Genomic DNA, 23,859 nt, shown 5'->3' with positions numbered 1-23,859 from the left:
GGTTCCCATTCGTGCCCCTGCACCAGCTCACCGGGTCCTCGGGATGACGGCAGCCCTCTTCGGGGGCCCAAACCCAGATGTGGGGCAGGCCAGAGGAGCCCGGCCCACCCCCGGCAGCACGCACCCCCAAAGGGTCTCCTTCTGCCCTTCCAGCCCTGCCAGGCCCCCTCGCCACCCACCTCAGCAGGCCTCTTCCAGGGCTGCTCCCCGCGGGCGGTCCTGCCACGTTGCCCCGGCCCCCTCGGCCTCCATGGGACCCTGGCTCCTGCGGGATCTCGTCGAGCCCTTCTCCATGCCTTCGTTGCCCCTGCCCGACCCTCCACACTCGGCTCAGCACCCGCTCGTCCACTGAGGTCCTCCTCCCGGAGCCGTGAGTGTCACAGGCCCGGAAGGGTCCATCCTGTCAGCCGTGGATGAGCTGGACCGGCAAGGGGGAGCCCTGGGTCCTGGCTGGAGGACAGAGCCTGTATCAGGGTCCGGAAAGCCTTGCTGTCCCTCAGCCGTGCCACCATCCCACAGCCCCTGCAGGGGAGGAGGCACACAGAACCAGCTAGCATGGCCCCGCTTTCAGGCCCAGGGTTTGGGGAGGCAGAGATCTGGGCCGTCTCTCTCTCTCCTCCCGTTTGGTTTTGGCTGTCTTGCTTGCTTGCTTGCTTGCTTGCTTGCTTGCTTGCTTCTTCATTTGGTGTGACTTTCTGTCTTGCTGTCTGTCTTTTTAGGGCCACAGTGCAAGGCATATAGAAGTTCCCAGGCTAGGAGTTCCCGTCGTGGCACAGTGGTTAATGAATCCGACTAGGAACCATGAGGTTGCGGGTTTGGTCCCTGCCCTTGCTCAGTGGGTTAATGATCCGGCATTGCCATGAGCTGTGGTGTAGGTTGCAGACATGGCTGAGATCCCGCGTTGCTGTGGCTCTGGCGTAGGCCGGTGGCTACAGCTCCGATTCGAATCATTTAGCCAGTGAGGGAGGCCAGGGATGCAACTGGCATCCTCATAGATACCAGGTGGGTTGATTTCTGCCGAGCCCCAACAGGCTCTCCTGATCTTTGTTCTATTTCTCTCACTGCTTTGTTTCTTTTCTTACTTTCTTTCGTTCTTTCTTTTTCTGTTTTGCTTTGGAGGGCCGCACCCGGGGCATATGGTGGTTCCCAGGCTAGGGGTCCAGTTGGATCTACAGCTGCCGGCCACAGCCCCAGCCCCAGCCCCAGCCACAGCCATGTAGGATCGAAACCTCCTCTTCAACCTCCACCACAGCTCACGGCAATGCCAGATCCTTAACCCACTGAACAAGGCCAGGGATCGAGCCCACAACCTCATGGGTCCTAGTGGGGTTGGTTTCCACTGCACCACGATGGGAACTCCTGTTTCCACCTTTCAAGTGTTATGTGAAACACTCTAAGCAAGTCCGTGCCCACAGGTGTATGTGCGTTCGAGTCCACAGAATTCTTGAACTTCTGCTGCCAGTTTGCTCACTGGGGAGATGGTTGAAGCAAGCTCTCCTGTCCGCATGAGGGCAGGTACAAGACAGCTGCAGAAGAAACAGGTTGAGAGAGCAAGTCTCTCAGCCCCGACACAAAGAGCCGGGACGTCGATGGGGCCCCTCGATCTGAGGAATGTCACCGTTTGCTTTGGTGGGCCTTTTTTTTCCCCCCGCTTTACAGCATGGGGATCAATTTCCTCTTACATGTGTGCATTTTTTTTCCCACCCTTTGTTCTGTTGCAATATGAGTATCTAGACATAGTTCTCAATGCTACTCAGCAGGATCTCCTTATAAATCTATTCTAAGTGGTATGTGATAACCCCAAGCTCCTGCTCCCTCCCACTCCCTCCTTCTCCCATCGGGCAGCCACAAGTCTATTCTCCAAGTCCATGATTTTCTCTTCTGTGGAGATGTTCATCTGTGCTGGATATTAGATTCCAGTTATAAGTGATATCTTATGGTATTTGTCTTTGTCTTTCTGGCACATTTCCCTCAGTAGGAGAGTCTCTAGTTCCCTCCATGTTGCTGCAAGTGGCATTATGTCATTCTTTTTTATGGCTGAGTAGTATTCCATTGTGTATATATATATACACACCATCTTCCGAATCCAATCATCTGTTGATGGACATTTGGGTTGTTTCCTTGCCCTGGCTATTGTGAATAGTGCTGCAATGAACATGCGGGTGCATGTGTCTCTTTTAAGTAGAGTTTTGTCCGGGTGTATGCCCAAGAGTGGGACAGCGGGGTCATGTGGAAGTTCTATGTATAGATTTCTAAGGTATCTTCAAACTGTTCTCCGTAGCGGCTGTACCAGTTTACATTCCCACCAGCAGTGCAGGAGGGTTCCCTTTTCTCCACGCCCCCTCCAGCACTTGTTATTTGTGGACTTCTTAATGATGGCCACTCTGACTGGTGTGAGGTGGTATCTCGTGGTAGTTTTGCTTTGCATTTCTCTTATAGTCAGCGATGTTGAGCCTTTTTTCATGTGTTTGCTGGCCATCTGTATATCTTCCTTGGAGAAGAGTCTTTTGCCCATTTTTCCATTGGTTGATTGGCTTTTTTGCTGTTGAGTTGTAGAAGTTGCTTATATATTCTGGAGATTAAGCCCTTGTCTGTTGCATCGTTTGGGACTGATTTCTCCCATTCTGTAAGTTGTCTTTTTGTTTTCTTTTGGGTTTCCTTTGCTGTGCAAAAGCTTTTCAGTTGGATGAGGTCCCATGGGTTTATTTTTGTTCTCATTTCTATTGCTTTGGGAGACTGACCTGAGAAAACATTCATGATGTTGATGTCAGAGAGTGTTTTGCCTGTGTTCTCTTCTAGGAGTTTGATGGTGTCTTGCCTTCTATTGAAGTCTTTCAGCCACTTTGAGTTTGTTTTGGTGCAGGGTGTGAGGGTGTGTTCTAACTTCATGGCTTTGCATGCAGCTGTCCAGGTTTCCCAGCAATGCTTGCTGAATGGACTTTCTTTTTCCCATTTGATGTTCTTGCCTCCCGTGTCAAAGATTAATTGACCATAGGTGGCAGGGTTTATTTCTGGGTTCTCTATTCTGTTCCATTGGTCTGTCTGTCTGTTTTGATACCAGTACCACACTGTTTTGATGACTGTGGCTTTGTAGTATTTCTTGAAGTCTGGGAGAGTGATGCCTCCTGCTTGGTTTTTGTTTCTCAGGATTGCTTTGGCGATTCTGGGCCTTTTGTGGTTCCATATAAATGTTTGGATGGTTTGTTCTAGTTCTGTGAAAAATGTCCTGGGTCATTTGATAGGGATTGCATTGAATCTGTAGCTTGCTTTGGGTAGTATGGCCACTTTTACAATATTGCATCTTCTTTGATTTCTTTGATTAAAGTTTTATAGTTCCAGCATATAAGTCCTTTAGCCCCTTGGTCAGGTGTATTCCAAGGTATTTGATCTTTGGAGGTGCAGTTTTAAAAGGTATTGTATTTTCGTATTCCTCTTCTAGTATGTCATTGCTGGTATGCCGAAATGCGACTGACTTCTGAATGTTAATCTTACATCCTGCTACTTTGCTGAATTTATTAATCAGTTCAAGTAGTTTTTGGGTGGAGTCCTTAGGGTTTTCTATGTATAGTATCAGGTCGTCTGCATGCAGGACAGTCTTCTCTCTTCTCTTCCTATATGGATGCCTTTGATTTCTTTTGTTTGTCCAATTGCTGTGGCTAGGACTTCCAAAACTATGTTGAAGAGCAGTGGTGAGAGTGGGCATCTCTGTCTTGTTCCAGATTTGAGTGAGAGGGCTTTTGGTTTTTCTCCATTGAGTATTATATTTGCTGTGGCTGTGTCATAAGTGGCTTTGATTATGTTCAGGAATGTTCCCTCTATACCCACTTTGGCGAGGGTCTTGATCATGAATGGATGTTGGACTTTGTCAGATGCTTTTTCTGCATCTATTGAGGCGATCATATGATTTTTGACTTTTCTTCTGTGAACGTGGTGTATGACGTTTGACCGATTTGCATATGTGAACCATCCTTGTGAACCTGGGATGAAGCCTACGTGGTCATGGTGTATGATTCTTTTGATGTGTTGTTGGATTCGGTTGGCTAAGCTTTTGTTGAGAATTTTTGCCTCTATATTCATCAAAGATATTGGCTGATAGTTTTCTCTTTTGGTGTTATCTTTGTCTGGTTTTGGAATGAGGGTGATGGTGGCATCACAGAATGTCTTTGGGAGTATTCCTCCTCCGTCCACCTTTCGAAAGAGTTTGAGGAGGATGGGCACCAGTTCCACTTTATATGTTTGATAGAATTCGCCTGTGAAGCCGTCTGGTCCTGGGCTTTTATTTGTAGGGAGTGTTTTTATGACCTCTTCAATTTCATTTCCAGTGATCGGTCTGTTCAGTTGGTCTGTTTCTTCTTGATTCAGTTTTGGCAGGCTGTAAGATTCTAGGGAACTGTCCATTTCTTCCAGATTGTCAAACTTGTTGGCATATAGTTGTTCATGGTATTCTCTTATGGTTTTTTGTATTTCTGCAATATCCGTTGCGATTTCTCCTTTTTCATTTATAATTTTGTTTATTTGAGTTCTTTCTCTCCTCCTCTTATTGAGTCTGGCCAGGGGTTTGTCAATTTTGCTTACCTTTTCAAAGAACCAGCTCTTGGTTTTATTAATTTTCTCTATTGTTTTTTGAGTCTCTATTTTGTTGATTTCTTCTTTGATCTTTACAATTTCCTTCCTTCTGCTGACTTTGGGTCTTTTTTGTTCTTCTTTTTCTAATTCGTTTAGGTGGAGGGTTAAGTTGTCAATTGGGACCTTTCTTCTTCTTTGAGAAAAGCCTGTATCGCTATAAATTTCCCTCTGAGCACTGCTTTCGCAGCATCCCCTAGATTTTGAGAGGTTGCGTCTTCATTGTCGTTTGTTTCAAGGTATTTTTTTAATGTCCTTCTTGATTTCCTCATTGGCCCATTGGTTTTTTAGCAGCATGTTGTTTAGTCTCCATGGAGTAGGTTTTTTTCTCATTTCTTTTCCCGTGGTTGATTTCTAGTTTCATGGCATTGTGGTCAGAGAAGATACTTGAGATAATTTCTATGCTCCTAAATTTGCTGAGGTTAGCTTTGTGTCCCAATATGTGGTCGATTCTTGAGAATGTTCCATGTGTGCTTGAGAAGAATGTGTATGCTGATGTTTTTGGATGTAGAGTCCTGAAGATATCAGTTAAGTCTAACTTTTCTATTGTTTCCTTTGGGATCTCTGCTGCTTTATTGGTTTTCTGTCTAGAGGATCTGTCCCTTGGTGTGAGTGGGGGTGCTAAAGTCTCCTCCTATGATTGTGTCCCCATCAATTTCTCCCTTTATGTCTGTTAGTATTTGTTGTATGTCTCTGGGTGCTCCTGTATTTGGGGCATATATGCTGACAATAGTAACATCCTCTCCTTGGATGGATCCCTTAATCATTAAATAGTGTCCTTCTTTGTCTCTCTTTATGTCTTTTGTTTTAAAGTCTATTTTGTCTGGTATGAGTATTGCAACTCCTCCTTTCCTGTCATGTCTATTGGCATGAAATATTTTTCCCACCCCTTCACTTTCAATCTATATGTATCCTTTGTCCTAAGGGGAGTTGCTTGTGGGCAGCATATTGAAGGTTTCTGCCTTTTTAGCCGCTCAGCCACTCTGTGTCTTTTGATCAGGGCATTCAGTCCATTGACATTTAAGGTGATCGTTGATAGATGAGTATTTATTGCCATTTTAAACCTCGTGTTCCAGTTGATTCTATGGTTCTCCATTCTTCCTCCCTTTTGTTGGTTGGATAGTCTCCGGTTATTTTCTGCTTGAGTGGTTTGTTTTTTTTCTTTCATTTTTGGCAAATGCAGTGTTTGGTTTTGGCTTGTGGTTGCGCTGTTCTTTAAGTATACTAACCCCTTCCTATAATTGTGTATTAGCCTGATGGTCCTGTAGGTTCAAACACTTCATTACTATACTAAAATTAGAGGAGAAACAAACAAACAAAAAAGGGTCTATTTATTTCCTTACCTCCCTTGCCCACTTTTTATGATTTTGATGACTCTTTTTTTTTCTTTTTAATTGTATTTTGTTTGAAACATGTTCATGATTAAATCTGTATGCTGGCTTATTTGAGTGACTGCTCTCTGATTGTGGTTTCCTCAATCCTAGTTCTTCCTCTTTTTTTTTCTTTTTCCTCCCTTTCTTTCCTTCCTTTCTTTTTGGTTTAGAGAAGCCCTTTCGATGTTTCTTTTAGCCTGGGTTTGGTATGGCTGTATTCTTTTAGCTTTTGTTTGTTGGGAAAAAAAATTTGTATTTCCTCTTCTATTTTAAATGATATTCTTGCTGGATAGAGTATTCTAGGTTGCATATTTTTTCCTTTTAGCACTTTACATATCTCTTGCCATTCCCTCCTGGCCTGTAGAGTTGCTGTAGAGAAATCAGCTGATAACCTTATGGGGGTTCCCTTATAGGTAACATTCTGCTTTTCTCTTGCTGCCTTTAGGATCCTCTCTTTATCACTAACTTTTGCCATTTCTATTATAATGTGTCTCGGTGTGGGTCTATTTGGGTTCAACGTGTTTGGGGCCCTCTGTGCTTCCTGTATCTTGCACTCAATATCCTTTAGATTTGGCAAGGTTCCAGTGATAATTTCTTCAAATATAGTTTCCATGCCCTTATCTTTTTCTACTCCTTCTGGAACTCCTATTATGTGTAGATTGGCCCGCTTTATAGTATCCCATAGGTCTCTGATATTGCTGTCCTGTTTTTTCATTTGGTTTTCTGTCTGCTGACCGGATTGGGTGATTTCCATTATTCTATCTTCCACATCACTGATTTGTTCTTCTGCATTATTCATTCTGGTCTCTACTGCCCTTAGTTCAGTCTGTATCTCTGCAAATGAATTTTCTAGTTTTTCTCGGCTCCTCCTTATATTTTCTAGTTCCTTTCTGATGGTGTCTGCATTCCTGTTCATAGCTTCTCTTAATTCCTTCAGGGTTTTCACTGTTTCTCTTTTGAAGTCCAGGTCTGTCAGACTGCAGAGATCTGTTTCATTGTTGACTGCTTCAGGTGAGTTTTTCCTGTTGGTTTAAGTGGGGGTGGTTTCTCAGCTTCTTCATCTTGCTTGTTGTTTTCTTTTTCCTGGTGGATTTGTACTCTCCGTGGCCAGGCAGTGCTTGCCTTGGCACTGTCGTGGAATGTTTCCTGAGGGCTGGTGTGGTTGGTCAGTCTTCTCTGAGGCAGCGTGGCTTTTCCAGAGGCTGGGCGGTGCTGACAGGGTCTCTCTGAAGCAACGGAGGACTTCCCGAGGGCAGACAGGACTGGGAGGTCCGCACTGCGACGGAAGCAGATTTCCCTCGGCCTGGCAGAGCTTGCTCTGGTGTTTTTGGGCTGTGGGGCTCTTGCAGGGGGCTGGCGGTGCTGGGCAGCTCTTCCGCGGGAGCGCAGCACCCCCTGAGGGCTGGAGCGGCCAGCTGGGCCGCTGAGAACCCAAGAGGCTCTTCCCCAGGGCAGCCCGACTTGGAAGGACTGCCTGAGAATGTAGGCAGATTTTTCATGGCCCGGCCGAGTTTGTTCTATCTTTTCTAGGCTGCAGGACTTTTCCAAGGGGCTGTTGGTGTTTGGTGTTGCCCCGCGGGGGTGTAGCCCCTCCAGAGGGCAAGCAGACCAGGGCAGGGAAAGCCCCTGTGGTGGTAGGCTTCTGGCAATTGTTGAGGCCAGCCCTCCGGGATGGCAGGCAGCCCCAGGTCCGGCATGTGCGTGAGGGGGAGGGGAGGGGGGATGCAGTGGGAAGCACAGCTTTCTGATGGCTGGCAGGCCAGAGAGCTCGCCGTGGCATGGGGAGTATTCTATGGGGGCCCACCCCTTCTTCTCGCCCCTCCCCAACACTGGCGCCTTGTCCCTTCTGCAGATCCAGCTCTTCTCCCAGGTCCCCTCTGATGTGGCTTTCCACTTCCCAGCCCTTAGTGTATTGCTCCCTCCCCCGCAATGCTCTGCTTCCTAGTCTCCCAGGCAGTTTCTGCCCCATCAAACATGACAGACTGGTTCCTAGACCCCCCGCAGGCAGTCTCCGCACTGCCCACCCCAGCCCGTTCCTGGGGACTAACCTCCAGAGCCCAGGTCTCGGTGCCCAGCCCCCACCCAAGCATCTCAGTTTTGGGTGTCTGTCCAGTAGTTCAGATGATGTGTTCAGTTCTCGCTCTGCTTTTCAGAACTCTGACTTACTGCTGCACTCTTCTCTGCATCTGGAGAGTCCTCCGATTCGGTTGATCTGTCCACTGAGTAGGTGACTTTCTAGGGTGTGGGATCCCTTTCTCTTCCACAGTTCCCTTTCAGGAGTGCCCGGCCAGTTTGGATTCCCCTTCTCTCACTCTCCTCTTTTCTCTTGTTCAACCCAGTTATGTCACGAGATTCTTGCCGTTATTGGAGTTAAGGTTCTTCTGTGAGCGATGGATTGCTGTTCTGTGCGAGTCGTTTAACTTGTAGAAGTGGTTTTTTGGTTGGGTTTGTGGGAGAGGGCGAGCGTGTCGCACTAGTCCTCCGCCCTCTTGCCACCGTCCTCTGGTGAGCATTTTCAAGCCATCGCAATCGTGTGATTCCTCAGCTCTGTGAATCAGGATGTTCTGGACAGGGTGCAACCACATCCAAGAATGAATGCGACCCTGCGCTTGGTGCAAGGGCAGCTACTGCCCACAAGTGCACAACCTCCCCACCCGAGCCGTCAATTCAGCTGACTTTGGACGGTCCTCCAACGGTTTCCTGGCTCGCGGAGTTCCCGTCGTGGCTCAGCGGTTCTCGCACCTGACGTGTATCCCTGAGGAAGCGGGTTCGATCCCTGGCCTCACTCCGAGGGGAAAGGATCCGGCGTGGCCGTGATCTGTGGTGTGGGTCCCAGACACGGCTTGGATCCCCTGTTGCTCTGGCTGTGCTGGAGGCCGGCAGCTCTGGCCCCGATCCACCCCCTAGCCTGGGAACCTCCATATGCGATGGGGGAAGCCCTCAAAAGACAGAAGACAAAGGACAAAAGACACACACACACAAAAATCACTTCTGTCTTCTCAATGATTGATTGAGAATAATTAGCTTTATTTATTAATTTGTGCTTTTTATTACTTCCCTATCAATAACTACTTCCTTTTTTTAAATTTTTATTTTGTTTCAACGTTCTAAAAACTCTAGGCTCAAAACACAAAGTGAACTATACCATACATGACATGAATCAGAAAGAGAAATTGGACACATCTCCAAAGAGCAATCAGGAGAGGGGAAGGAGAGTGCATGTCAGGAGGGGGAGCAAGGGGATGGGGTTTGGGGGAAGCTGATGGGGAGGGCACTGGCAGGGGCGGAGGGGACCTTGGGGAAGGTGGTTTTGGAAATGGGCCGAGGGTTCTTGAAAGAGCCAGGCCAGGACCTGGTGGAGGGGGTGCGGGAGCAGTCAGGGCAGGCACTCCCAGAAGGGCTGCTGAATGCGCCTCGGGCCCTTTGTCCCCAGCAGAGGCCGGGGCAACGTTGCCATCTAGCACAGGGAAAGGCACATCAGTGTCCGGGAATTCGGCCAGAGCAGCGCCAAGTGCCCCCTGCAGGGCTGGTGAGTGTTCGAGTGGACGGGAGACTTCTGGAGGACCAGCAGGATTTTCATCCTGCCCAGCTCGTGAGTCCTCGTGAGAGCCTCGTCCTCCTGGAGGAGGAGCAGGATTTTCAACCTGCCCGCCACGTGAGTCCTCCTGAGAGCCTCGTCCTCCGGGAGGAGGAGCAGGATTTGCATCCTGCACGGCTGCTGAGTCCTCAGGAGAGCCTTGTCCTCCAGGAGGCGGAGCAGGATGTTCATCCTGCCCGGCTGGGGAGTCCTCATGAGAGCCTCGTCCTCCAGTAGGAGCACCAGGATGTTCATCCTGCCTGGCTGGGGAGTCCTCATGAGAGCCTCGTCCTCCTGGAGGAGGAGCAGGATATTCATCCTGCTGGGCTGGTGTGTCTGCAGGAGAGCGTCGTCCTCCTGTTGGAGGAGCCGGATTTTCCTCCTGCCCGGCTGGAGAGTTCTCCTGAGAGCCTCGTCCTCCTGTAGGAGGAGCAGGATGTTCAACCTGCCCGGCTGGTGAGACATCCTGAGAGCCTCGTCCTCCAGGAGGAGGAACAGGATGTTCATCCTTCCCGGCTCGTAAGTCCTCCTGAGAACCTGGTCCTCCAGGAGGAGGAGCAGGTTTTTCATCCGGCTCAGCTAGTGAGTCTTCCTGAGAGCCTTGTCCTCCAGGAGGAGGAGCAGGTTTTTCATCCTGCACGGCTCCTGAGTCGTCATGAGAGCCTCGTAATCCAGGAGGAGGAGCAGGATTTTCATCCTGCCGGACGGGTGGGTCCACCTGAGATCCTTGTCCTCCAGGAGGAGGAGCAGGATTTTCATCGGGTCCGTCTGGTGAGTCCTCATGAGAGCCTCGTCCTCCTGTAGGAGGAGCTGGATTTTCATCCTGCCCGGCTCCTGAGTCCTCATGAGAGCCTTGTCCTCCTGCAGGAGGAGCAGAATGTTCATCCTGCCTGGCTGGTGAGACATCATGAGAGCCTTGTCCTCCAGGAGGATTAACCAGATTTTCATCCTTCCCGGCTGATGAGTCCTTCTGAGAGCCTCGTCCTCCAGGAGGAGGAACAGGATTTTCATTCTGCCTGGCTGGTGAGTCCACCTGAGAGCCTTGTCCTCCAGGAGGAGGAGCAGGATTTGCATCCCGCCCAGCTAGTGAGTGCTCATGAGAGGCTCGTCCTCCGGGAGGAGGAGCAGGATTTTCATTCTGCCTGGCTGGTGAGTCCACCTGAGAGCCTTGTCCTCCAGGAGGAGGAGCAGCATTTTCATCCCACCCACCTAGTGCGTCCTCCTGAGGGCCTCGTCCTCCTGGAGGAGGAGCAGGATTTTCATCCGGCCCGGGAGGTGAGACCTCATGAGGCTCTGGTCTTCCTTCAGGAGGAGCAGCAGGTTGATCCTGCCCATGAGTTGAGTCTTCCTGGGGGCCTGGTCCTGCTGCAGGAGGCGCCTTGGTTCCACCCTGCCCGGGTGGGGACTCCTCAAGAGGAGCTGGGCCTCTTGGGAGAGGAGCAGAGGGTTCATCCTCCCCGGGGGGCGAGTCCCCACGAGGACGTGAGTGTCCCTCTGAAAGAGCTACAGGTCCTCCCTGCCCGGGTGCTGAGTCCTCCTGTGGTCTTGGACCTCCTCTGGGGGCTGCTCCAGGGTCTTTCCGCTCGGCTGGCGTCTTGGCCTCTGGCTCCGGGTCTCCTGCTGGAGGTGTGAGAGAGGAAGAGGTTTGGTGCCTGCCCGCCTTGCCATGTGCTCTTCCAAGGAGAGCAGTCCTCCCAGAGCCTTCCCGACCGGTCCCGGCCAGCCCCTTCTGGCTCTGCTGTCCTCCAGGCGGGGCGCGTGCCTTTGTCTTGGCTCCTGGCCCAACAGCATCCTCTGGGGACTCCCCGCTGTGCGGCCCCCACCTCAGCTCCCCCCACCGCGCCCAGAGCCCCGGCCCCCTCTTCTCACCTTCAGGCTGGGCCTCAGGGGGGGCCAGGCCTTCCAGGGTTGTCAGGCTCGTGTGGACGGTGTCTTCATGGCCACAGCTGGCGCTCCTGCGCTCCCCACCAGCCCGGCAGAGGACCCCGGGGAGCAGTCTGTGTGGAGGTTCCTCGGGTGGCCTTCTGCCTTCCTCACCCCGTTCCTGGCGGGTCTCAGGTGGGGGACTCTGCAATGACAGTGAGCATCAGAGGGCCCGGCCCCGAGGCGTCAGAGCCCTGTGGGGCTGTTAGCTTCTCGCTGCTTCTTCTGCCCCCTTGCCCTTCAGCTCCCAGAACAGGGGAGGCCTTGCCTGCTCAGACACCACAGCCCCGCCACACACCAGTGGCTCCCCCCTGACCCGGGAGGAACGAGAGCCCCCTGGAGGGCTGGGGGTACCGCTGGCACGCAGGGCTCGGCCCTGACTCCACACCTACCCCCCTCAGCCCCCTGCTTCTCCCCAGCCAGCTGTGTCCTGGGGTGTGGACAGGCCCTGCCCAGCAGGCCTCCAAGCCCGCGTCAGCCGGCTCTTGCTTGAGGCGGGCCCACCCCTCACCACGCGCCTCTGCACAAAGTCATCCAGGGAGGGGACTTGGGGCTCCCGTGTGGGATCCGAGAGGTCCCTGCCCTTGGCTGGAGCTCCCTCTCCCGGTGTTACCTCTGGGTCCCTGCGGGCAACGGCCCATAGGCGTCCGCCTCGCGTTCTCATCCAGGTTCTGCAGGCTTGGCAGAGGCCATCTCTGCCGCGACGACGCCTGCGGCCTCGGCCTCGGCCTCGGGAGAGCGGGATGCAGCAGAGCCAGTCCATCCCTCCTCCGTCCTCTCCTGGACTGGACCAGTAGGTGCCCGGCTCCCCAGGTTCCAAGTTCCGTTGGCCTCTGTCGCCAGGGAAGTGAGGTCACTTCCTGGGGTCCCCCCAACTGGCCTTCCTCCTTCCCCATGTCTCCCCCAGGGTCCCTCTGGGCTGCTCCAGCTCCCCTCCCCCCACCAACCCCATGGTCTCGTGCTGTGAACAACGGTCTTGGGCATTTGACAGGGATGGCGGTGACTCTGTGGACTGCCTCGGGGAGCATGGTCCTTGGGCTACTATAGGCTCTTGCAATGCAAGGGCAAGGTGTGTCTTGCCATCTGTTTGCGTCCTCTTGGATTGCTTGCATCAGCGTCTTGGAGGGTTCCCAGGACGTCCTTGCGTCTCTCCAGGGAGGTCTCTTCCTCAGTCGTCTCTTCTTTGGGAGGTGACGGCAAATGGGATCGTTTCCCCGATGTCTCTCTCCGAGCTCTCGTTCCCAGGGTAGAGAAAGGCAGTCGATTTCTGTGCCTTCATGGTGCCTCCTGCGACTTGGCCCCATTCACTGAGGCGCTCTACCCGTTTTCTGGGAGCGTCTTGAGGGGTCTGCGGGGATAGGATCACGTCATGTGCATTGAGGGGTCGCTTGACTTCTTCCTTTCCGATGTGGATTCCTTTTGTGTCTTGTTCTTCTCTGAGGGCCCTGGCTAGGTAGGACTTGCAAAACTATGTCAGCCAGCAATAGGACCTCTAGCACAGGACTCTGCACATGCCGAGGGGGAAGCCCTGAAAAGACAAACAACACAAGACCCACGCACACACACAAAGTTGCATTGTTCTCCATGACGGATTTCCTAAGCATCAGCTTTCTTTAATTCTGTTTGCATGTGAAGGCCACCCCTGTGGCATAGGGGAAGTACCCAGGCCTGGATGGCATCGGAGCTGCAGCTGCTGGCCTCCCCTTCCTCCCCCCCGCCATCGCAATGCAGGATCCGAGCCTCCTCTGCGACCTACACCACAGCTCACGGCAATGCCGGCTCCTTCACCCACGGAGTGAGGCCAGCCATCACACCTGTGTCCTCATGGCTACTAGGCAGGGTCCTTACCACTGAGCCCCAACGGGAACCCCTCACAGCAATGAACTTTCCACCTCGACATATGCACATATTCTCCTTCCTAATAGGAAGAGCTTCTTTCCAAAAACATTGGCTGGAGTTCCCACTGGGGCTCAGTGGGGTCATGATCCAGTCGTGTCTGTGGAGGCACCCATTGGCTCTCTAGCCCTGTGCGGTGGGGACAGGATCTGGCATTTCAGCAATGGTGGCGTAGGTCACAGGTTCAGCTCAGATTCCATCCCTGGGCGGGAACTTCCCTATGCCCCAGATGCAGCTGAGAACACAATACACACACACACACACACACACACACACACATAAATATATCCATGTGTACGTGTGTATATATACATATATGTTTGTATGTACATGAATGATACTCTAAATATGGACTGGTGTCATGGCCCTGTTGGTGGGGCAGAATCAAATGGGACTAGGGTGCGTGAGGATGCACGATTGAGCCCTGGTGGTGTTTCAGTGGGGGTCGGGGATTGAGCACTGGCCGCGCTCAGTGGGTTAAGGATCTGCCATTGCCATGAGCTGTGGTGTAGGTCACAGAGCTGCCTTGAATCTGGTGATTCTGCTGCTGAAGTGTAGGCCAGCTGCTGTAGCTCCGATTGGACCCCTGGCCTGGGAACTTCCATATGTCACAGGTGCAGCCCTAAGAAGAAACCGAAAAAAGATAGGCTTAACAACAGCCATCACCTTCATGGACTGGGGTGTTGGGTGGCTGAAATAAGATCACCAGGGGACAAGTGGGAATTGTGTGCCTCTGGTCAGCTCCCAAATCCTGATCATCTTCAAGGGTCCCCTAAGGCAGGGCCTCGGTTCTGTGGGGTTGAAAGGGGCTGCTGCTTCTTCTTTGTAAACAAACACTTAGTGAATTTTATTACATTTCTAGGTGTCCAACAATCATCACAACCAAATTGTGGAGCTCATCCATCCCAAACGCTCAGTGCATCCCCGCAGCACCCAAACTCTCTCATTTGGAAACCGTAAGTTTTGCAAAGTCTGTGAGTCAGGATCTGTTCTGCAAAGAAGTTCATTCTGCCCTTTTTTAGAGTCCACATGTCACTGAAAGCATTTGCTGTTGGGGCCTCATTGTCTGATGACGTCACGTAACACGATGATTTCCAGGTCCATCCAGGTTGCTACCAATGCCCTTATTTCTTTCCTTTTAATGGCTGAGGAATGTTCCATGCTGTATATGTACCACGTCTCCTTGATCCACTCCTCTGTCGATGGACACTTCGGTGGTTTCCATGTCTTGGCTATTGCAAAGAGTGCTGCGATGAACACTGGCGTACCTGTGTCTTTGCGAGTCATGGTTTTCTCTGGATAGAGGCCCAGGAGTGGGATTGTGGGATCAAAGGGTGGTGGTTCTCTGTTTCGTTTTCTGAGGAATCAGCATCCTGTTTTCCGCAGCGGTTGCACCCATTTACATTCCCCCCAACAGTGTCCTAGGGTTCCTTTTTCTCCACACCCTCTCCAACACTCGTTGTTTGTAGACTGTTTGCGGATGGCCATTCTGGCTGGTGTAAGGTGATACCTCACGGTGGTTTTGATTCACGTTTCTCTAACAGTGAGTGATGTTGAACATCTTTTCATCTGTTTTGTTTTGTTTTGTTTTGTTTTTTTTTGCCCCCTCATGCTGCTTTGGAAAACTGGCTGTTGAGATCTTCTTCCCATTTTTTGAAGGGGTTGTCGTGTTGCTCTGGTACGGAGTGGTGGGCGGTGTTGATCAATTTTGGAGGTGAATCCCTTGTGGGTCGATTCATTTGCAAAGATTTTCTCCCATTCCGGGGGAAGTCTTTTTGTTTTGTTTGGGGTTTCCGTTGCTGTGCAGAAACTTTTGAGGCTCCTTCAGTCCCCTTGGTGTATTGTTGTTTTTATCGTCAGTGCTCTAAGAGGTGGATCTGAGAAGCGGTTGCTGTCGTTAACGTCGGGGAGTGTTTGGCCTATGTTTTCCTCTAAGCGTTTTATAGCATCTGGTCATCTCTCTAGGTCTTTCATGCATTTGGATCTTGTTTTTGTGTCTGGTGTTAGGGAGTGCTCTCATTTCATTCTTTTCCATGTGGCTGTCCCGTCTTCCCGGCACCCCTTCTTGAACAGGCGGTCTTTTGTCCATTGCGTAGTCTGGCCTCCTCTGTCACAGATGAGTTGGCTGTAGGTGCGAGGGGGGTTTACTTCTGGGCTTTCCATCCGGTTCCACTGATGTATATGTCTGTCTTTGTGGAAGCAGCGTGGGGTTTTGAGGATTGCTGCTTTGTGGTAGAGTCTGAGTTCAGGGAGCCTGACTGTTGCAGCTCCCTTTCTCTTTTTCAGGATGTCTTTGGCTCCTCTGGGGCTTTTGTGCTACCGAACAAACTTTACAATATTCTGTTCAGGTTCTGTGAAAAATGTCCTTGGTCCGTGGATAGGGATTGCCTTGAGTCTGCGGATGGGCTTGGGTGGGATAGCAGTTATGATCATGTGGAATCTTCCAGTCCAAGAGCATGGCGAGTCTCTCCATCTATATGTGTCATCCTTGATTGCTTGCATCAGCAGCTTTGAGTTTTCAGAGCATGGGTCTCTTGTCTCTCTAGTAGGTGTATTCCTCAGTATTTTATTCTTTGTGATGTAATGGTAAATGGAATTCTTCCCTAATTTCTCTTTCTGATTTTAAATGTTAGTGTATAGAAATGCCGTCTATTTCTGTGTAATGCTATTGTATCCTGTGGCCTTACAAAATTCATCGATGAGCTCTACCTATTTTCTTGGAGCATCTTAAGGAGTCTCTAGTTATAGGATCACCTCACCTTCAGATAGGGATGGCTTGTCTTCTTCCTTTCTAATGTGGATTCCTTTTGTGTGTTGTTCTTCGCTGAGGGCCCTGGCTAGCTAGGACTTCCAAAACTATGTCAACCAACATTAGGACTTCTAGCATAGGTCTCTCCATATCCCGAGGGGCTGGCCCTGAAAAATCAAAAGGCAAAAGAAACACGCAGGCATTGTTTCTCCATGATGGAGTTCCTAAGCATTAGCTTTCTTTATTTGTATTTCTGTTTTAGGGCCACACCTGTGGCATATGAGTTCTTCCCAGGCTGGGGTGTCGTCAAAGCTGCAGCTGCTGACCTCCACCCCAGCCACAGCAATGCAGGATCCGAGCCTCGTCTGCGACCTACACCACAGCTCACGGCAATGCCTGATCCTTCGCCCACGGAGAGAGGCCAGCCATCACACCTGTGTCCTTAGGGATACGAGGCAGGTTCCTTACCACTGAGCCCCAAGGGGAACTCCTCATAGGAGTGAACTTTCCGATTCTGGATTAAGATGGCAGAATAGGACTGGAGTTCTACTTCTCTCTTAAAAACAACAACATCCACAACTAAAGGCTGCGCAATCTCCACTCAAAGGGACCGGAAACCTTCAAAAAGATACCCTACTCCAGAAGAAAAAGAGGAGGCCACACAAAGAGCTAAGAGGGGCGATTTCACGATATAAACAACCCCATACCTCCCGGGTGGGAAGCTCCACAGGCTGAGAAATAACTGGTTCACAGAGAGAGCCTCACCGACAGGAGTGAGAGATCTGAGCCCCACCTCAAGCCCTCCCGTGCAGGGATCCAGCACTGGAAGAGAGAGCCCCAGTTGTATCTGGCATTGAAGGCCAGTGGGGCCTGTGTGCAGGAGCTCCACAGGACTGGGGGAAATGGAGACCCCATTCGTAATAGGCACACACGGACTTTCATGTGCACTGAGTCGCAAGGCAGAGTGAGGTCTCTATAAGCATCTGGGTCAAACCTGACTGCAGTTCTTGGAGGACATCCTGGGAAAACAGGGGTGAATGTGCCTTGTTGTGAGGGAAGGACATGGAAGGCAAAGCTCTCAGGAATATTCAGCAGCTGCCTTTCTCTGGAGGTGGCCATTTGGGGAGTATCTGGCCCCAGCCATCAGTCAGCCTGAGAAGCCCCAGGGCAAAGAACAATCCAGGTGGCATCACAGCCCCGCCCCTCGGTAAACAGGCTCCCTAAAGACCCCTCAGGCACACAGCCGCCTCTCATCCCTTCCAGAGACTAGGCCCCACCCACCAGAGGGATTAGAATCCCCTCCACCTACCAGTGGGCAGGCATCAGCCCCTCCCATCAGCAAGCCTGCAGCAAGCCCCCATACCCACTTCAGCCACGAGGGGGGCAGACACCAGAAGTAAGAGAGGCTATAGCCGCGTCATCGGTAAAAAGGTCACCACACCAACAACCTATAAAAATTGAAAAGACCGAGAACTATAACTCAGATGAGGAAGAAAGGAACAACCCCAGAAATCCAGCCAAGTGATGAGGAGATGCTCAGCCTCCAGGAAAAAGACACTAGACTGTTGATGCTGAAGATGATGCAAGACATTGGAAATAAACTGGAGGCAGAGATGGATAACTTACAGGAAACACTGAGCAAAGAGATACAAGATATCAAACTTAACCAAGAAGAGATGCAAAATGCAATCACTGAAGTAAAAAATTCACAGGAGGCAGCCAACAGCAGAGTATACAGGAGGCAGAAGAACGAATAAGCGAGGTGGAGGACAGATTAGTGGAAATTACGGATGTGGAGCAGAAGAGAAGAAAGATTGACAACAAATGAAGAGAGTCTCAGAGGACTCTGGGACAACGTTAAACGCACCCACATCCATATTAGAGGGGTGCCAGAAGGACAAGAGGGAGAGAAGGGGACAGAAAACATATTGCAAGAGATAATAGCCAAAAACGTCCCTCACATGGGAAAGGAACCACTCACTCAAATCCAGCAAGCACAACAAGTACCATATAAAACAAACCCAAGGAGGAATACACCGAGGCACATATGGATCAAACTGACCAAAATTAAAGACAAGGAGGAAATCTTGAAAGCAGCTAGGGAAAAGAACCAAGTCACACACAAGGGAACCCCGATAAGGTTACCGGCAGGTTTTTCAGCAGAAACTCTGCAGGCCAGAGGGAGGGGCATGATAGACTTAACGTGAGGAAAGGAAAACCCTCCAACCAAGATGACTCTACCCAGCAAGGCTCTCATTCAGATTTGAAGGAGAAAGCAAAACCTTCACAGATAAGCAAAAGCAGAGAGAATTCAGCAACACTAAACCGGCCTCACAACAAATACTAAAGGAACTTCTCTGGGCTGAAAAGAAAAGGCAGCCACAGGAAACAAACCTACCACAAAGGACAAGGCTCACCGGTCAAGGTATGTATACAGCAAAGATACGAAATCATCCATGCGCAATTATACCACCAAAATCAGAACTCAGGAGAAGAGGTGGGTGCAAATGCAGGACGCTGGAGGTGAACTTGCAATGAAGAGAACAACAACTGAAAACAATCCCATGTACATATAGACTCTCATATCAAACCTTGAGAATACCTGCAAACCAAACATCTACAACTGAGACACAACCAAGAAAAACCAACTCAAATACAACACTCAAGATAGTCATCAAACCAGAAGAGGAGAGAACAAGAGAAGAAGGGAAGAAGAAAGAGCCACAGAAACAAATCCAAACAATTAATAAAATGGCAATAAGAACATACATATCAATAATACTTTAAATATTCATGGACTACACGTGCCAACCAAAAGACATAGACTGGCTGAATGGATGGAAAAACAAGACCCATAAATATGCTGTCTTCAAGCGGCCCAACTCACTTCGAGGGACACATACAAATTGAAAGGGAGAGGATGGAAGAAAATATTTCACGCAAACGGGGATCAAAAGAAAGCTGGAGTAGCAATACTCATGTCAGACAAAATGGACTTTAAAATGAAGAATAGCTTCAGGGAGAAAGAAGGCCATTCCATAATGATCGAAGGATCAATTCAAGAAGAAGACATAACAATTTAAAATATCGACACACCCCACATAGGTTCACCCCGATGCACAAGGCAACTGCTAACGACCTTACAAGGACAAATCAACAATAACACGATCGTGGGGAGGGACTTTAACACCCCACCTGCAGCAATGGACAGATGCACCGGACAGAAAATCCATAAGGAAACACAGGCCCTGAATGAAGCATTAAACCAGATGGACTTCATAGGTAATTGTAGAACTTCCCATCCAAAAGCAACAGAATACACATTCTTCTCAAGGGCACATGGAACATTCTCTAAGATTGATCACATCCTGGGCTACAAATCCAACCTCGGTACCTTTAAGAACATCCAAATCATATCAAGCATCTTTTCTGACCACAACACTGTCAGATGGGAAATCAGCGATAACAAAAAGTCTGCAAAACACAGAAGCACATGGAGACCAAACAACATGCTACTAAACAACCAATGGCTCCCTGAAGAAATCAAAGAGGAAATTAAAAAATACCTAGAAGCACATGACAACGAAGATACGACACTCCAAAACCTATGGGATGCAGCAAAAGCCATTCTAAGAGGAAGGTTTAGAGCATTAGGAGCTCTGATTCCACCCCTTGCCGGGGACCCTCCATGTGCCAAGCATGCAGCCCTCAAAACACAAGCATCCAGTCCAATCACATCGAATTCATCCTTCCCTTCGGAGAGACTCTTACCCTCTTTGCTTTTGTTCAATGACAGGAGCTAGCCACTCTGGGGACAGAAGCCAGGTCCAGCCTTGGGTTCCCATTCGTGCCCTGCACCAGCTCACCGGGTCCTCGGGATGACGGCAGCCCTCTTCGGGGGCCCAAACCCAGATGTGGGGCAGGCCAGAGGAGCCCGGCCCACCCCCGGCAGCACGCACCCCCAAAGGTCTCCTTCTGCCCTTCCAGCCCTGCCGGCCCCCTCGCCACCCGCCTCAGCAGGCCTCTTCCAGGGCTGCTCCCCGCGGGCGGTCCTGCCACGTTGCCCCGGCCCCCTCGGCCTCCATGGGACCCTGGCTCCTGCGGGATCTCGTCGAGCCCTTCTCCATGCCTTCGTTGCCCCTGCCCGACCCTCCACACTCGGCTCAGCACCCGCTCGTCCACTGAGGTCCTCCTCCCGGAGCCGTGAGTGTCACAGGCCCGGAAGGGTCCATCCTGTCAGCCGTGGATGAGCTGGACCGGCAAGGGGGAGCCCTGGGTCCTGGCTGGAGGACAGAGCCTGTATCAGGGTCCGGAAAGCCTTGCTGTCCCTCAGCCGTGCCACCATCCCACAGCCCCTGCAGGGGAGGAGGCACACAGAACCAGCTAGCATGGCCCCGCTTTCAGGCCCAGGGTTTGGGGAGGCAGAGATCTGGGCCGTCTCTCTCTCTCCTCCCGTTTGGTTTTGGCTGTCTTGCTTGCTTGCTTGCTTGCTTGCTTGCTTGCTTGCTTCTTCATTTGGTGTGACTTTCTGTCTTGCTGTCTGTCTTTTTAGGGCCACAGTGCAAGGCATATAGAAGTTCCCAGGCTAGGAGTTCCCGTCGTGGCACAGTGGTTAATGAATCCGACTAGGAACCATGAGGTTGCGGGTTTGGTCCCTGCCCTTGCTCAGTGGGTTAATGATCCGGCATTGCCATGAGCTGTGGTGTAGGTTGCAGACATGGCTGAGATCCCGCGTTGCTGTGGCTCTGGCGTAGGCCGGTGGCTACAGCTCCGATTCGAATCATTTAGCCAGTGAGGGAGGCCAGGGATGCAACTGGCATCCTCATAGATACCAGGTGGGTTGATTTCTGCCGAGCCCCAACAGGCTCTCCTGATCTTTGTTCTATTTCTCTCACTGCTTTGTTTCTTTTCTTACTTTCTTTCGTTCTTTCTTTTTCTGTTTTGCTTTGGAGGGCCGCACCCGGGGCATATGGTGGTTCCCAGGCTAGGGGTCCAGTTGGATCTACAGCTGCCGGCCACAGCCCCAGCCCCAGCCCCAGCCACAGCCATGTAGGATCGAAACCTCCTCTTCAACCTCCACCACAGCTCACGGCAATGCCAGATCCTTAACCCACTGAACAAGGCCAGGGATCGAGCCCACAACCTCATGGGTCCTAGTGGGGTTGGTTTCCACTGCACCACGATGGGAACTCCTGTTTCCACCTTTCAAGTGTTATGTGAAACACTCTAAGCAAGTCCGTGCCCACAGGTGTATGTGCGTTCGAGTCCACAGAATTCTTGAACTTCTGCTGCCAGTTTGCTCACTGGGGAGATGGTTGAAGCAAGCTCTCCTGTCCGCATGAGGGCAGGTACAAGACAGCTGCAGAAGAAACAGGTTGAGAGAGCAAGTCTCTCAGCCCCGACACAAAGAGCCGGGACGTCGATGGGGCCCCTCGATCTGAGGAATGTCACCGTTTGCTTTGGTGGGCCTTTTTTTCCCCCCGCTTTACAGCATGGGGATCAATTTCCTCTTACATGTGTGCATTTTTTTTCCCACCCTTTGTTCTGTTGCAATATGAGTATCTAGACATAGTTCTCAATGCTACTCAGCAGGATCTCCTTATAAATCTATTCTAAGTGGTATGTGATAACCCCAAGCTCCTGCTCCCTCCCACTCCCTCCTTCTCCCATCGGGCAGCCACAAGTCTATTCTCCAAGTCCATGATTTTCTCTTCTGTGGAGATGTTCATCTGTGCTGGATATTAGATTCCAGTTATAAGTGATATCTTATGGTATTTGTCTTTGTCTTTCTGGCACATTTCCCTCAGTAGGAGAGTCTCTAGTTCCCTCCATGTTGCTGCAAGTGGCATTATGTCATTCTTTTTTATGGCTGAGTAGTATTCCATTGTGTATATATATATACACACCATCTTCCGAATCCAATCATCTGTTGATGGACATTTGGGTTGTTTCCTTGCCCTGGCTATTGTGAATAGTGCTGCAATGAACATGCGGGTGCATGTGTCTCTTTTAAGTAGAGTTTTGTCCGGGTGTATGCCCAAGAGTGGGACAGCGGGGTCATGTGGAAGTTCTATGTATAGATTTCTAAGGTATCTTCAAACTGTTCTCCGTAGCGGCTGTACCAGTTTACATTCCCACCAGCAGTGCAGGAGGGTTCCCTTTTCTCCACGCCCCCTCCAGCACTTGTTATTTGTGGACTTCTTAATGATGGCCACTCTGACTGGTGTGAGGTGGTATCTCGTGGTAGTTTTGCTTTGCATTTCTCTTATAGTCAGCGATGTTGAGCCTTTTTTCATGTGTTTGCTGGCCATCTGTATATCTTCCTTGGAGAAGAGTCTTTTGCCCATTTTTCCATTGGTTGATTGGCTTTTTTGCTGTTGAGTTGTAGAAGTTGCTTATATATTCTGGAGATTAAGCCCTTGTCTGTTGCATCGTTTGGGACTGATTTCTCCCATTCTGTAAGTTGTCTTTTTGTTTTCTTTTGGGTTTCCTTTGCTGTGCAAAAGCTTTTCAGTTGGATGAGGTCCCATGGGTTTATTTTTGTTCTCATTTCTATTGCTTTGGGAGACTGACCTGAGAAAACATTCATGATGTTGATGTCAGAGAGTGTTTTGCCTGTGTTCTCTTCTAGGAGTTTGATGGTGTCTTGCCTTCTATTGAAGTCTTTCAGCCACTTTGAGTTTGTTTTGGTGCAGGGTGTGAGGGTGTGTTCTAACTTCATGGCTTTGCATGCAGCTGTCCAGGTTTCCCAGCAATGCTTGCTGAATGGACTTTCTTTTTCCCATTTGATGTTCTTGCCTCCCGTGTCAAAGATTAATTGACCATAGGTGGCAGGGTTTATTTCTGGGTTCTCTATTCTGTTCCATTGGTCTGTCTGTCTGTTTTGATACCAGTACCACACTGTTTTGATGACTGTGGCTTTGTAGTATTTCTTGAAGTCTGGGAGAGTGATGCCTCCTGCTTGGTTTTTGTTTCTCAGGATTGCTTTGGCGATTCTGGGCCTTTTGTGGTTCCATATAAATGTTTGGATGGTTTGTTCTAGTTCTGTGAAAAATGTCCTGGGTCATTGATAGGGATTGCATTGAATCTGTAGCTTGCTTTGGGTAGTATGGCCACTTTTACAATATTGCATCTTCTTTGATTTCTTTGATTAAAGTTTATAGTTCCAGCATATAAGTCCTTTAGCCCCTTGGTCAGGTGTATTCCAAGGTATTTGATCTTTGGAGGTGCAGTTTTAAAAGGTATTGTATTTTCGTATTCCTCTTCTAGTATGTCATTGCTGGTATGCCGAAATGCGACTGACTTCTGAATGTTAATCTTACATCCTGCTACTTTGCTGAATTTATTAATCAGTTCAAGTAGTTTTTGGGTGGAGTCCTTAGGGTTTTCTATGTATAGTATCAGGTCGTCTGCATGCAGGACAGTCTTCTCTCTTCTCTTCCTATATGGATGCCTTTGATTTCTTTTTGTTTGTCCAATTGCTGTGGCTAGGACTTCCAAAACTATGTTGAAGAGCAGTGGTGAGAGTGGGCATCTCTGTCTTGTTCCAGATTTGAGTGAGAGGGCTTTTGGTTTTTCTCCATTGAGTATTATATTTGCTGTGGCTGTGTCATAAGTGGCTTTGATTATGTTCAGGAATGTTCCCTCTATACCCACTTTGGCGAGGGTCTTGATCATGAATGGATGTTGGACTTTGTCAGATGCTTTTTCTGCATCTA

At 50.0% G+C, this 23,859-nt stretch overlaps 1 protein-coding gene across 1 annotated transcript; it reads right to left on the bottom strand.

Moving 5' to 3' along the window:
• Nucleotides 1-10,152: 10,152 nt before the first annotated feature.
• On the bottom strand, nucleotides 10,153-12,384 carry LOC125116254 (basic salivary proline-rich protein 1-like). The gene is made up of 4 exons (XM_047761294.1): nucleotides 12,110-12,384; nucleotides 11,443-11,641; nucleotides 10,779-11,193; nucleotides 10,153-10,270 (listed from the first exon to the last, which is right to left on the bottom strand). Exons 1-4 carry the CDS (start codon nucleotides 12,257-12,259, stop codon nucleotides 10,153-10,155), a joined length of 882 nt encoding a protein of 293 aa, XP_047617250.1. The 5' UTR covers nucleotides 12,260-12,384.
• Nucleotides 12,385-23,859: the final 11,475 nt, after the last annotated feature.

Source organism: Phacochoerus africanus, chromosome 15 (genome assembly GCF_016906955.1).
Source record: "Phacochoerus africanus isolate WHEZ1 chromosome 15, ROS_Pafr_v1, whole genome shotgun sequence".
In the NCBI taxonomy this organism is placed as follows: Eukaryota; Metazoa; Chordata; class Mammalia; order Artiodactyla; family Suidae; genus Phacochoerus; species Phacochoerus africanus.
The sequence above is the reverse complement of the archived record's forward strand: the minus strand, read 5'-3'. Positions and strand labels throughout refer to the sequence as shown.